This window comes from Pelobates fuscus, chromosome 7 (genome assembly GCF_036172605.1).
Source record: "Pelobates fuscus isolate aPelFus1 chromosome 7, aPelFus1.pri, whole genome shotgun sequence".
Taxonomy (NCBI): domain Eukaryota; kingdom Metazoa; phylum Chordata; class Amphibia; order Anura; family Pelobatidae; genus Pelobates; species Pelobates fuscus.
This window is the reverse complement of record NC_086323.1, coordinates 187,212,709-187,226,233: the sequence shown is the minus strand read 5'-3', so window position 1 is coordinate 187,226,233 and position 13,525 is coordinate 187,212,709. Positions and strand designations below refer to the sequence as shown.

Below are 13,525 nucleotides of genomic sequence, written 5' to 3'. Positions count from 1 at the left end.
GTCAGTGTGTGTATTTGTGTGTCTGTGTCTCTGTGTGTGTAAGTATACACTGCACACAAATGTGCACCTGCATTCAAACACCAACATTCACACACATACTCCATACAAAAACATGCTTACATTCAAACACACATTGTGTATATGTATTTTTTATATACACAATATACACACACTGCATCTACTACACATGCACTGCAATGCTAGATCCCCAGCTGGAATTGCATTGTGGAAGTTCTCCGACAGATGGGGATCTACCTTTTGGCCACACTTACACTAGAGGGGGGCCCAAAAAACTCTTTATATTAGTTTCACCACTGGGAAACTCCACGTGAGGTAACTGGATGAAAGAGCGGGACACAGCACTTCTGATTCTGACTGAGTCTTTGAACAAGCTGTTGTATGCCTCCAAAACTGATTGCCATGATATGCCAAGTTTCTGCCTCTAAAACTGCCATGATACCCAAAATTACGCCTCTAAACCTGCCATGATATGAAATTTTTATGCATCTAAAATGTGGACATAGCAATACCAGGGTACTCTTTATATAGAAAAGACAGGGAAGGCAAGAAAGGGGGAGGGGTGGCCCTGTATGTAAAGGATAGCATAAAATCTAGCCTAATAAAGGTTAGTGAGGCGAACATAGAGTCCGTTTGGGTTACGTTAGAATTTGGTAATCACACAGTAACTCGTGTAGGTGTGATTTATAGGCCCCCAGGACAAATTGAAGAGTTAGATAATCTACTAGTTGAAGAAATAGCTAAAATGACAATGAAGGGGGAAGTTATCATCATGGGTGACTTTAATCTTCCTGATGTGAATTGGAAAACAAAAATAGCTACTTGTGCCAGGAGCACACATATTCTAAACTCCCTACTGGGATTGTCTCTAAAACAAGTCGTTGAGGAGCCAACTCGTAAAGAGGCCATACTAGATTTAGTGTTAACAAATGGAGATTTGGTATCAGATATTACTGTAGGTGAAAGTTTAGGATCCAGTGATCATCAGTCAGTGTGGTTTAATATAAGAACAGTGACTGAGTCACACCACACAAAAACAAAAGTTTTAGACTTTAGAAAAACAGACTTTTCTAAAATTAGAATATGTGTAAAGGAGTCATTATCAGACTGGAGCAATTTAAATGGAGTCCAAAAGAAATGGGATTATTTAAAAGTTGCACTACTGAAGGCAACAGAAAATTGCATTAGGCTTGTCAGTAAAAGCAAAAAATTCAAGAAACCACTGTGGTACTCCGCAGATGTGGCCAAAATAGTAAAAAACAAAAAGTTAGCATTTAGTAATTATAAAAAAACCCAGAGTGAGGAAGACAGAATGACCTATAAGATTAGGCAGAAAGAGGCTAAACAAGTTATAAGAGCTTCCAAATCACACACAGAAGAGAAAATAGCACAGTCAGTAAAAAAGGGGGACAAAACTTTTTTTAGATATATAAATGAGAAAAGAAAAGTAAAACAAGGATTAGTCAGATTAAAAACAAAAGAAGGAAGGTATGTAGATGAGGATAAAGGTCTAGCTGACTGCCTCAATGAATATTTTTGTTCGGTATTTACAGATGAAAATGAAGGAAAGGGACCTCAGTTAAGAAAAAGGATAAATGAGTCATTTATTACACGTGGGTTTACAGAGGAAGAGGTTCTATTTCAACGGTCAAAAGTAAAGACAAATAAGTCAATGGGACCTGATGGAATACACCCAAAGCTATTAAAAGAGCTTAGTGGTGTACTAGCAAAACCATTAACAGATTTATTTAACCAATCATTGATAACAGGAGTAGTCCCAGAAGATTGGAAGTTAGCGAATGTTGTGCCCATTCACAAGAAAGGTAATAGGGAGGAGTCGGGCAACTATAGGCCAGTAAGCCTTACTTCAGTAGTGGGGAAAGTGATGGAAACCATGTTAAAGGATAGGATTGTTGAACATCTAAAAACACATGGATTTCAAGATCAGAGACAACATGGGTTTACTTCAGGGAGATCATGCCAAACTAATCTTATTGATTTTTTTGATTGGGTAACTAAAATTATAGATCAGGGTGGTGCAGTAGACATTGCTTACCTAGATTTCAGTAAGGCTTTTGACACTGTTGCACATAGAAGGCTTATCAATAAACTGCAATCTTTGAGTTTGGATTCCAATATTGTTGAATGGGTAAGGCAGTGGCTGAGTGACAGGCAACAGAGGGTTGTAGTCAATGGAGTATATTCGAAGCTTGGGCTTGTCACCAGTGGGGTACCTCAGGGATCTGTACTTGGACCCATTCTCTTTAATATTTTTATTAGTGATATTGCAGAAGGTCTTGATGGTAAGGTGTGTCTTTTTGCGGATGATACTAAGATATGTAACAGGGTTGATGTTCCAGGAGGGATAAGCCAAATGGAAAATGATTTAGGTAAACTAGAAAAATGGTCAGAGTTGTGGCAACTGACATTTAATGTGGATAAGTGCAAGATAATGCATCTTGGACGTAAAAACCCAAGGGCAGAGTACAGAATATTTGATAGAGTCCTAACCTCAACATCTGAGGAAAGGGATTTAGGGGTGATTATTTCTGATGACTTAAAGGTAGGCAGACAATGTAATAGAGCAGCAGGAAATGCTAGCAGAATGCTTGGTTGTATAGGGAGAGGTATTAGCAGTAGAAAGAGGGAAGTGCTCATGCCATTGTACAGAACACTGGTGAGACCTCACTTGGAGTACTGTACACAGTACTGGAGACCCTATCTTCAAAAGGATATTGATACCTTAGAGAGAGTTCAAAGAAGGGCTACTAAACTGGTTCATGGATTGCAGGATAAAACTTACCAGGAAAGGTTAAAGGATCTTAACATGTATAGCTTGGAGGAAAGACGAGACAGTGGGGATATGATAGAAACATTTAAATACATAAAGGGAATCAACACAGTAAAGGAGGAGACTATATTTAAAAGAAGAAAAACTACCACAACAAGAGGACATAGTCTTAAATTAGAGGGACAAAGGTTTAAAAATAATATCAGGAAGTATTACTGAGAGGGTAGTGGATGCATGGAATAGCCTTCCTGCTGAAGTGGTAGAGGTTAACACAGTAAAGTAGAGTTTAAGCATGCGTGGGATAGGCATAAGGCTATCCTAACTATAAGATAAGCCCAGGGACTAATGAAAGTATTTAGAAAACTGGGCAGACTAGATGGGCCGAATGGTTCTTATCTGCCGTCACATTCTATGTTTCTATGTTTCTATGTTTGCCATGGTGTGCCAACTTTATGCTTTTAAGACTATTTGCAATGGTGTGCCAATTGTATGCTTCTAAAGCTGATTGACATGATGTGCCAAGTTTATGCACCTAAAGCTGATTGCCATGGTATGCCAAGTGTATGCCTGTAAAGTGGATTGCCATGGTGTGCCAATTTTATGCACCTAAAGTTGCCATGATGTGCCAAGTTTCGGCCTCTAAAACTGCCATGATACCCAAAATGCTGCCTCTAAAACTGCCATGATACCCCAGAGAATTATGCCTCTAAAACTACCATGATATGCCAATTTTATGCATCGAAAACTGATTGCCATGATGTGCCAATTGTATGCCTCTAAAGCTGCCATGATGTTCCAATTGTCTGCCTGTAAAGCGGATTGCCATGGTGTTTTAAAATCTGCATTAAAAGCAAGTGGGTCTCAAACAATTACCATTTTCAAAAGTGGGTCTCTGCCCATAAAGGTTTAGGAAGCCCTGTTCTTCGGTATGCCGTTTTAATAGGGGACACAATTTTCTTTGTTTGTATGCAAGTTTATTGTACTAGTGGTGGTATTAATAGTATGTGGGAAGGGGTGGAATGTGTATAGCTGAGCGATCAACATACAAAAAAAAACCTTTTAGTTAGCTTTTTCTCATTTGTACATCGAGTGTGAGACCCATATTTGGATGAAAACCGTATTAATGTGCAGCAAATGTTTTTAGAATATTTGTATTACCACAGTCCACTTAGACATTTAATATCTGCTTGCATGAAAATAAAAAGAAAACACAAATTTTATCAGTGAATGTTAACAATTCGTCATGTACTATAGTAGGGAATCAAGAGTAAAGCAACACGGTCAATTTCATTAAATGTCCAATGCAATCAAAATTTATACATAAGACCCTCAGGTAAGTACTGTTTTAAGAGAAAGCATGAAGCACCTTCTGTTGTCACATCTTGCCATTATCACAGATGATGGGAAAAGGCGAAATATTGCATGTTGTGCGAGATCATCTCTGTAGGATTTCTTTGTCTTGCAGGTCTTTAACTTGGTAGGAGTGATCTATGCAAGTTACAGTTTCACTTTAAAGGAACACTCCAAGCACCATAACTGTAGTGGTTATGGTGCCAGAGGTGTCCCATTGTAAAGAGACAAACCATTTAAAAATAATTTCACGTTTTACCTGGGGTTCACAATATGCTCTTCCATGCCTCCTCTACCTCAACAAGAGAGCTGGATGCTCTCTGTTTGAGCTACGCCCTTCGCCCTGTAGTGCGTGGCTAACTCATTGGCAGAGAGCCTTAGTTGAACTAAGTCCCTCCACTGTAATGAGTATGTTTCTTGAATTGTTCCCTCATATTACCACCTATTGCAGGAGATATTTCTTGTCTTACCAGTACACATTATTCCATCACCCTCGTAATGCAGGTTACATTCACACATGTTGTTGGCATTGCAAGTGGCATTGTCATGACATGCTGGTGAGCACACAGGTTTCAACTCTGAAACAAAACAGATTCACTTCACTGTTACTTCTCAAGATTTTTAATGATATTACTATATTTAGCAAGTATATATTTATCTAAAAAAAATTAAGACATTATTATTATTATTATTCTTATTATTATGCCATTTATATAGCGCCATCAAATTTTGCAGCGCTTTACAATGGGTGGACGAACAGACATGTAGTTGTAACCAGACAAGTTGGACATACAGGAACAGAGAGGTTGAGGGCCCTGCTCAATGAGCTTACATGCTAGAGAGAGTGGGGTAAAGTGACACAAAAAGGTAAGGATAGTATTAGACTAGTGACAGTTGCAGAAGAGGAGTCAGTCGGGAGCTATTAACAGTTTAATTGATACGCTTTTATGAATAAGTGAGTTTTCAACGATTTTCTGAAGGAGTGGAGACTGGGTGAGCATCTAACGGAAGAGGGAAGCGAGTTCCACAGGAACGGTGCAGCCCTCGAGAAATCTTAAAGGCGAGCATCAGAGGTGGGAGTACGGACAGAAGATAGACGTAAGTCTTTAGCAAATCTTAAGGGCCTAGACGGACATACTTGTGTATAAGGGAGGATAGATAGGTGGGAGCAGCATTATGTAGAGATTTGAAAGAAAGAACCAGAACACTTAAATATCAACATCAACACTTAAATATCCTGCAGTTGGTAGTCCTTGTCTTAGCCACTTGTCAATAATTATTATAAACTCTGTCCTTTGCAGTCGGCAGTTAACATAGATCAAATCATTCCGTGAAGATCTACTTCATTAGCAATGTTTTACCATGCTTTGTCTTATGTGAACTAGATTATGATTGTATTTTCTAAATCTTTAAAGGAAGACTAAAGGCACCAAAACAACTTTGGCTTAATGAATCAGTTTTGTTGTATAGCTCACGCCTGTGAAGTTTCACTGCTCAACTCACTGCCATTTAGGAGTTAAATCACTTTTGTTTCTGTTTAGTAGCCCTAGCCACACCTACCCTGGCTGTGACTCACACAGCATGCATGAAAAAAAGAATTGTTTCACTTTCAATTAGATGTAACTTACTTTAAGTGTTTATCTCCTGCTCTGTACATTGCACTTTAATTACATGCAATAGGCTCCTGAAGGGTCTAGCAAGCTATTAATTAATTAATAGAGCAGGAGATACAGAATTTACTATAAATTAAGTATAAACATTAGATGACTCTTTACAGGAAGTGTTTAGGAAAGCTGTGTAAGTCACATGCAGGGAGGAGTGACTAGGGTTGCATAAACAAAGCGATTTAACTCCTAAATGGCAGAGGATTGAGCAGTGAGACTAAAGGGGCATTCTCTATACACTAAAACTGCTACAAGCTAAAGTTGTTTTGTTGACTATAGTGTCCCTTTCAAATAAAACTATTAATAGAACAGAACAATTAAAACACAAGTTACCGACCTGAGTTAGTGAGGATAGCTCAAATGTAGATCAATGCTATGATGTAATATGTACAGATGTCTAAACTTTCTATGACTTGTGCCAATACACCGCGCTCACCGTCTGATGTCAATAATTGTCAATACTTGTCAATAATTGTTTATGATGTAAATATAAGTATAAGTACAACCGGCCTACTACACTATACAGTTTTTTTTTTGTGCTTGTTTCATTTCATATTTGATCACGACTGAGGATTTCCATAGGTGCTGCTCCCTCCATCTGTATACATTCTTTCTTTGACCAGGACATGAGAGACTCTGGTTTGGGTGTTGTTCCAGCTGCCTTCCATTACCAACACAATATGTGCTAGAAACATATCTGTCTGTCTTGCTCGTATCTATTATATTTATTTAAACATTCTCTGTAAAGTTACATGGTCTGTGCTTACCTAACTTGATTTCACATGTTTCACCAGACCATCCTTCTGTACAGAAGCAAGTTCCATCCCCAGAGATTCCATCATTACACTTTCCATTCTCTGTGCATTTACAAGCTGCAGACAAGAACCCAGAGTCTGAATTACTCATTAAGCATACCTGAACTGGAAATGTTTCACACAATCCATTAGAGAGTTGACATTTGAATAACTATTGAGGAAAATCAGGCATTTGAAGCAAATTTCCACCATTTTCAGACATACCGCTTTCAGCCTCAGCCTGAATCAATTTAGAGGAATATCATAACCACTAGAGCTTGCTGTGTGTATATGTGTGTGATTGGTTTCATGCTTTTTTTTGTGTGTCTAAATATGTATATGATGGTATACATATGTGACTGTGTATGCTTGAGAGTGTGTAATTCAATAGTAGATTGCTTAGTAATACAAACTTAAATCAAGTGTGTTTTTTTGTGTGTCTAAATATGTATATGACGGTATACGTATGTGACTGTGTATGTTTGAGAGTGTGTTTATGGTTGTGTGTGACTAACTTACACAAACTGACTGTGCCGGTGATTCTGCATTTATGTATGTATGTGACTGTGTGCATTTGTTTTTTTACTTTTGACTCTGTGTGATTGTTTTTGTAGATAAGTCATTATGTGTATTGATGTATGTGACTGTGTGTATATAGCGGAATGTTTTTTGTCTTAGCATGGAGAGCAAAGTAAAGTTTTGAGAGGCCAAGGGTGCCAAAAACCTAAAGAGATCATGCTTCAACACATAATAATATTTTTGCTTATCAACATTAATAAGAGATGATCTAAACATGACAGAAATAGAAACAAGTCAAATCTATGTTTATCTAATTACAATCAAATAAATTAAAAAGTATAAAAGTAAATTAAAATATATCACGTTCTCAAAATACCTTTGCAACTTGTACCATATCTGTCAGGAGAGCACAATTCACAGGCAGTCCCTTTGAAGCCCTCTGAACAATCACAGCGCCCAGTTCCAATCATACCATCATTACACCGCCCATGGTTGCTGCATGGTGCTTCAAGCCCACCAGGACAAACTAAAATATTAACACATTTATTTAAACTCATTAGAAAGTGTTTAAAACAATTGGAATGATTTGACAGGAAAACAAAATGTGTCTGTATACCACAACAACTATTTTAAAAGAACAAGAACCATAAATACTACACAGATAGTGCCCCTCCCCCCACATCCCCACCCATTGTAATGAGTATAAAGCTTTCGGACAATGAGCCAATAACCAAAGCCCTTCACTGCAGGGCTTGCTCGGGATAGCTAGTGGAAATCCCTGCTTCAGAAATGGTTTTAATTCTCACAATGGAAGGGGAACATAGTATAGCAGGGATGTGGAACTGCACTCAATCCAAAGTAGTATGTATCCGGGTGCAACCAGGCCAATCACAGTACCAGGGACCATACCACGGTCTCCTATTTGTTTTGATGATTCATAATTATCACCAGAAGACAAAATAGAAGAAAGCTCCAGGCACTCCAGGATACAAAAAGGCAAATTTATTGAACCCACTGCCCTTCACAACGTTTCGACCTACACGGTTGACAAAGACAAGTTTTCACTTTTGGATCCTGGAGTGCCTGGAGCTTTCTTCTATTTTTTCTTCAATGGAAGGGGAACAGGCACTGCTGTAACCATCTGTACTACAGCACCCTGTAGTGCTTATTGTGCTTGGGGTGTTGCATCATGTATCTTGCTCAGCCCCAGGAAAGACTGGATGAGTCATGTACAAATGTGGTTTCCAAAGTGTGCCCGATATCTAGCACTTACAGTGACAAATATTATTATAGCAGCTGGAAAACACACGTGGGAATTCCCTGCACATCAAAATGATACTGTACAAGTAATTCAATAGTAGATTGCTTAGTAATACAAACTTAAATCAATAGCTTACCCTTATGTCAGGGTACAGTCGGAGTAGGAAACAAATATATACAAAAGAAAAACAAATATAATGCACATTGTAATTACTATACATGTGCTTATGGATGATAATTGAATCCACTCACATGGACTGGAGCCTAAGTCTATTGGCTCCGTAATTCGCGCCTATGTGCTTTTAGGGCAGCAACACAACCCTCTTCAGGTGAAGATGTACCTCCAATTAAAGCACAGGAATAAAAGAAAACCCAACAGTGTACCAGGGCCAATCCTAAGGTCACGGACACCTAGGTGCAAAAATATTTTTGGCACCTCCTGGTGAACGTGGCTTTATTGCGAACTCCTTCCGTTCACAAATGTAATACTTCTAGACACACCAATCTTCTATTAAAACCACTCCACATCTTTGGGCCCCTCAACTTAACCAGGTAACATGTCACCCTCTTCTTACGGCGCCATAATAATGGACATTTATGGACTGAGAGCACTTTAAGATCTAATAATTTAGCCCAGGGAGGAAATACCGAGATCGATGTAAGAATTATGGGTATGGTAGTTCTGTAAAAAATGTAAGTGACTATGCAAGTGAGATTGCAGTGCCACTTCCGATGTTACGCAACGAGTGGGGAAGAATGGAACACATTACCTCGGACCACACTACAGCTGAGGACATTGAATATGATAGGATTACAAGTATGGAAGGCGGGACTGGCCCTCTTTGTGCGCACGCGGCCACAGGTTACCGGGGAGGGGCCCGCTGGCTGTTGACAGCAATGCAGGGTAGGCACCTGCCCAAAACGGTGTATATTAAAAATATTTAATATACACAGCACCCTTACTGCCGCCCCCCACACACAGCACCTCTACCCCACCACTCAGCACCCCTACCCCACCACACAGCACCCCTACCCCACCACACAGCACCTCTACCACTCCCACACACAGCACCCCTACCCCTCCCACACACAGCACCCCCTACCCCTCCCATACACAGCACCCCTACCCCTCCCACACACAGAACCCTTACCCCTCCCACACACAGCACCACTACTCCCACACACAGCACCCCTACCCCTCCCACACACACAGAACCCCCATCACACATCACCCCTACCCCACACGCACACACAGAACCCCCCCACACAGCACCCCTCACACACACACAGCACACACAGCACAAACAGCACCACTACCCCCCCCCCCACATACAGCACCCCTACTAAGAAGAAGGGAGGGAGGGAGTGAGGGGGGGATAAATATTTAATATACACAGCACCCCTACTGCCGCCCCCCCACACACAGCACCCCTACCACACCACACAGCACCCCTACCCCTCCCACACACAGCACCCCTACCCCTCCCACACACAGCACCCCTACCCCTACCACACAGCACCCCTCCTACACAGCACCCCTACCCCTCCCACACAGAACCCCCCACACACACAGAATCCCCCCAACACACACATAATCCCCCCCACAGCACAGAACCCCCCACACAGCACCCCTACCCTCCCACATACAGCACCCTACCCCCCCCCCCCACTGTATTCAGAGGACTGTGTGTGTGTGTGTGTATTCAGCGGACTGTGTGTGTATTTAGCAGTCAGTGTGTGTATTTAGCAGTCAGTGTGTGTATGTATTAAGCAGTCGGTGTGTGAATGTGTTCAGCAGTCTGTGTGTATGTATTGCATTTGTTAGAGATACTAATAAATAGAAGCTTAATTTTATCTATTTATATCATTTAAAACTTGTATCATTGAACTCTCTGTTGTGTTTTTCTTTTAAAACAAAAAGATGTTAATTAGTACGGACAACTGAACGAGTTGTTTTTTCAAAACTTTTTTTTTTAATTCTTTATTTTTTGAGTGCATGAATAAACAAAGCAGCTTACTCTGCCACAACAGCGTTCGCAAGCGTGGACATATCACATTAATTTAACATTTATGGCATTTAAGCAGTGCACGATTTTTGTATATAAATGCATGAACAGAGCGTTGATTTATATTGATTACGCATTGCTGTTAAGTTTGCTAGCTTAATCTGTGCTTTTTATGAAAAGTACAGTGCTAGCAAGTTAACTGTGGGGGACATAACGTGAAACTTAACGTGAGTTTAAAGGTTCAAATAACACCACCCAGCCACACCAGCATCCTAGCTCAGCATGCATTAAAAGAACAGGTAAGTAGAGATGTCGCGAACATAATATTTTCCGTTCGCGAACGGTGAACGCAAATTTCTGCAAATGTTCGCGAACGGGCGAACCGGGCGAACTGCCATAGACTTCAATAGGCAGGCAAATTTTAAAACCCACAGGGACTCTTTCTGGCCGCAATAGTGATGGAAAAGTTGTTTCAAGGGGACTAACACCTGGACTGACGCATGCCGGAGGGGGATCCATGGCAAAACTCCCATGGAAAATTAAGTTGATGCAGAGTCTGGTTTTAATCCATAAAGGGCATAAATCACCTAACATTCCTAAATTGTTTGGAATAACGTGCTTTAAAACATCAGGTATGATGTTGTATCGATCAGGTAGTGTAAGGGTTATGCCCGCTTCACAGTGACAGACCAAACTCCCCGTTTAACTCACCGCAAACAACCGCAAACAGTCCATTTGCACAACCGCAAACTCCCCATTTGCACAAGGTTGGATACCAAGCTAGCCATGCCCCGTTCCTTGTCCTCACTGAAGTCATTGAAGGTCTCTTCCTCCACCCAGCCAGGTACAACACCAAGGTTCCCCGAAAGGTGACAACAAGCCCCCTGGGACACCTGCTGTGTTTGGTCTTCCACCTCCTCAAAGCCACCTTCCTCTTCTGACTCCTCTTCTTCAGACTCCTCTTTCTGTGTTGCCTCTCTCTGCGTTATTATAAGGTGTGTTAAGTAGTACTATTCCTATCAGTTTAATCCCTGTTACGTCCCCTATCAGGGGACGTGTATATGGCATCGATTTTAGGAACCGGGAGATGGAAAAAGATGCTTGGTCGGTCCTCCTACTTCAAATTTGGGGCACTGCGCGTGTAATCTAATGTGCCACCAGATAGGAGTGGTGTGTTAAGTAGTAGTCAAGGGGTTCATCGCTCCTCAGATTGTCGATATCTGCAGTTAAGGCGAGGTAGTCTGCTACCTGTCGGTCGAGTCGTTCTCTGAGGGTGGACCCCAAAGGGCTATGGCGATGCGTAGGACTTAAAAAGCTCCGCATGTCCTCCACCAACAACACGTCTGTAAAGCGTGCTGTCCTTGCCGGCGTGGTCGAGGGAGGAGGAGGACTACTTTCACCTCTTCCCCTGTTAGATTCCCGTTGTGCTGTGACATCACCCTTATACGCTGTGTAAAGCATACTTTTTAATTTATTTTGGAACTGCTGCATCCTTTCCGACTTGCGGTAATTCGGTAACATTTCAGGCACTTTCTGCTTATACCGGGGGTCTAGTAGCGTGGACACCCAGTACAGGTCGTTCTCCTTCAGCCTTTTTATACGAGGGTCCCTCAACAGGCACGACAGCAAGACCCCATTTGCACAAGGTTGTATGCCGAGCTACTCATGTCCCGTTCCTCGTCCTCAGTGATCTCACTGAAGGTATGTTCTTCCCCCCAGCCACGTACAACACCACGGGTACCAGATAGGTGACAACGAGCACCCTGGGATGCCTGTTGTGGTTGGTCTTCCTCCTCCTCCTCAAAGCCACATTCCTACTCCGACTCCTCTTCCTCACAATCCTCTTCCAGTGTTGCCGCAGGTCCAGCAAGCGATGCTGATAAGGCCGTTTCTGGTGGTGATGGTGACCACAACTCTTCCTCTTCCTCTTCACGCGCATCTACGGCCTGATCCAGCACTCTTCGCAGGGCACGCTCCAGGAAGAAAACAAATGGTATGATGTCGCTGATGGTGCCTTCGGTGCGACTGACTAGGTTTGTCACCTCCTCAAAAGGACGCATGAGCCTACAGGCATTGCGCATGAGCGTCCAGTAACGTGGCAAAAAAATTCCCAGCTCCGCAGAGGCTGTCCTAGCACCCCGGTCATACAAATAGTCGTTAACGGCTTTTTTTTGTTGGAGCAGGCGGTCGAACATTAGGAGTGTTGAATTCCAACGTGTCGGGCTGTCGCAAATCAAGCGCCTCACTGGCATGTTGTTTCGCCGCTGGATATCTGAAAAGTGCGCCATGGCCGTGTAGGAACGCCTGAAATAGCCACACACCTTCCTGGCCTGCTTCAGGACGTCCTGTAAGCCTGGGTACTTATGCACAAAGCGTTGTACGATCAGATTACACACATGTGCCATGCACGGCACATGTGTCAACTTGCCCAAATTCAATGCCGCCAACAAATTTCTTCCTTTGTCACAAACCACTTTGCCGATCTCCAGTTGGTGCGGAATCAGCCACTGATCCACCTGTGCGTTCAGGGCGGATAGGAGTGCTGGTCCGGTGTGACTCTCTGCTTTCAGGCAAGTCAACCCCAAGACGGCGTGACACTGCCATATCCGGGATGTGGAATAGTACCTGGGGAGCTGAGGGGGTGCCGTTGATGTGGAGCAAGACGCAGCAGCAGAAGAGGACTTAGCCGAGGAGGTTATGGAAGAGGGTGAAGTAGGAGGAGTAGAGGAGGTGGCAGCAGGCCTGCCTACAAGTCGTGGCGGTGTCGCCAACTCCTCTGCAGAGCCACGCATTCCATGCTTGGCAGCCATCTGCAGGTTTACCCAATGCGCAGTGTAGGTGATATACCTGCCCTGACCATGCTTTGCAGACCAGGTATCAGTGGTCAAATGGACCCTTGCCCCAACACTGTGTGCCAGACATGCCATTACTTCCTTTTGCACAATTGAGTACAGGTTGGGGATTGCCTTTTGTGTAAAGAAATTTGGCCGGGTACCTTCCACTGCGGTGTCCCAATAGCTACAATTTTTTGGAACGCCTCAGACTCCACCAGCTTGTATGGTAAAAGCTGGCGGGCTAAGAGTTCAGACAAGCCAGCTGTCAGACGCCCGGCAGGGGGGTGAC

At 42.5% G+C, this 13,525-nt stretch overlaps 1 protein-coding gene across 1 annotated transcript in view; it reads right to left on the bottom strand.

Moving 5' to 3' along the window:
* Nucleotides 1-13,525, bottom strand: part of STAB1 (stabilin 1) — a 426,801-nt gene that overhangs the window by 70,582 nt on the left and 342,694 nt on the right. The window contains exons 56-58 of the mRNA XM_063426973.1: nt 7,513-7,662; nt 6,591-6,695; nt 4,630-4,737 (exon numbers count right to left, since the gene is read on the bottom strand). Coding sequence (XP_063283043.1) covers nt 4,630-4,737; nt 6,591-6,695; nt 7,513-7,662 — 363 coding nt within the window. The remainder of the gene's footprint in view (nt 1-4,629; nt 4,738-6,590; nt 6,696-7,512; nt 7,663-13,525) is intronic.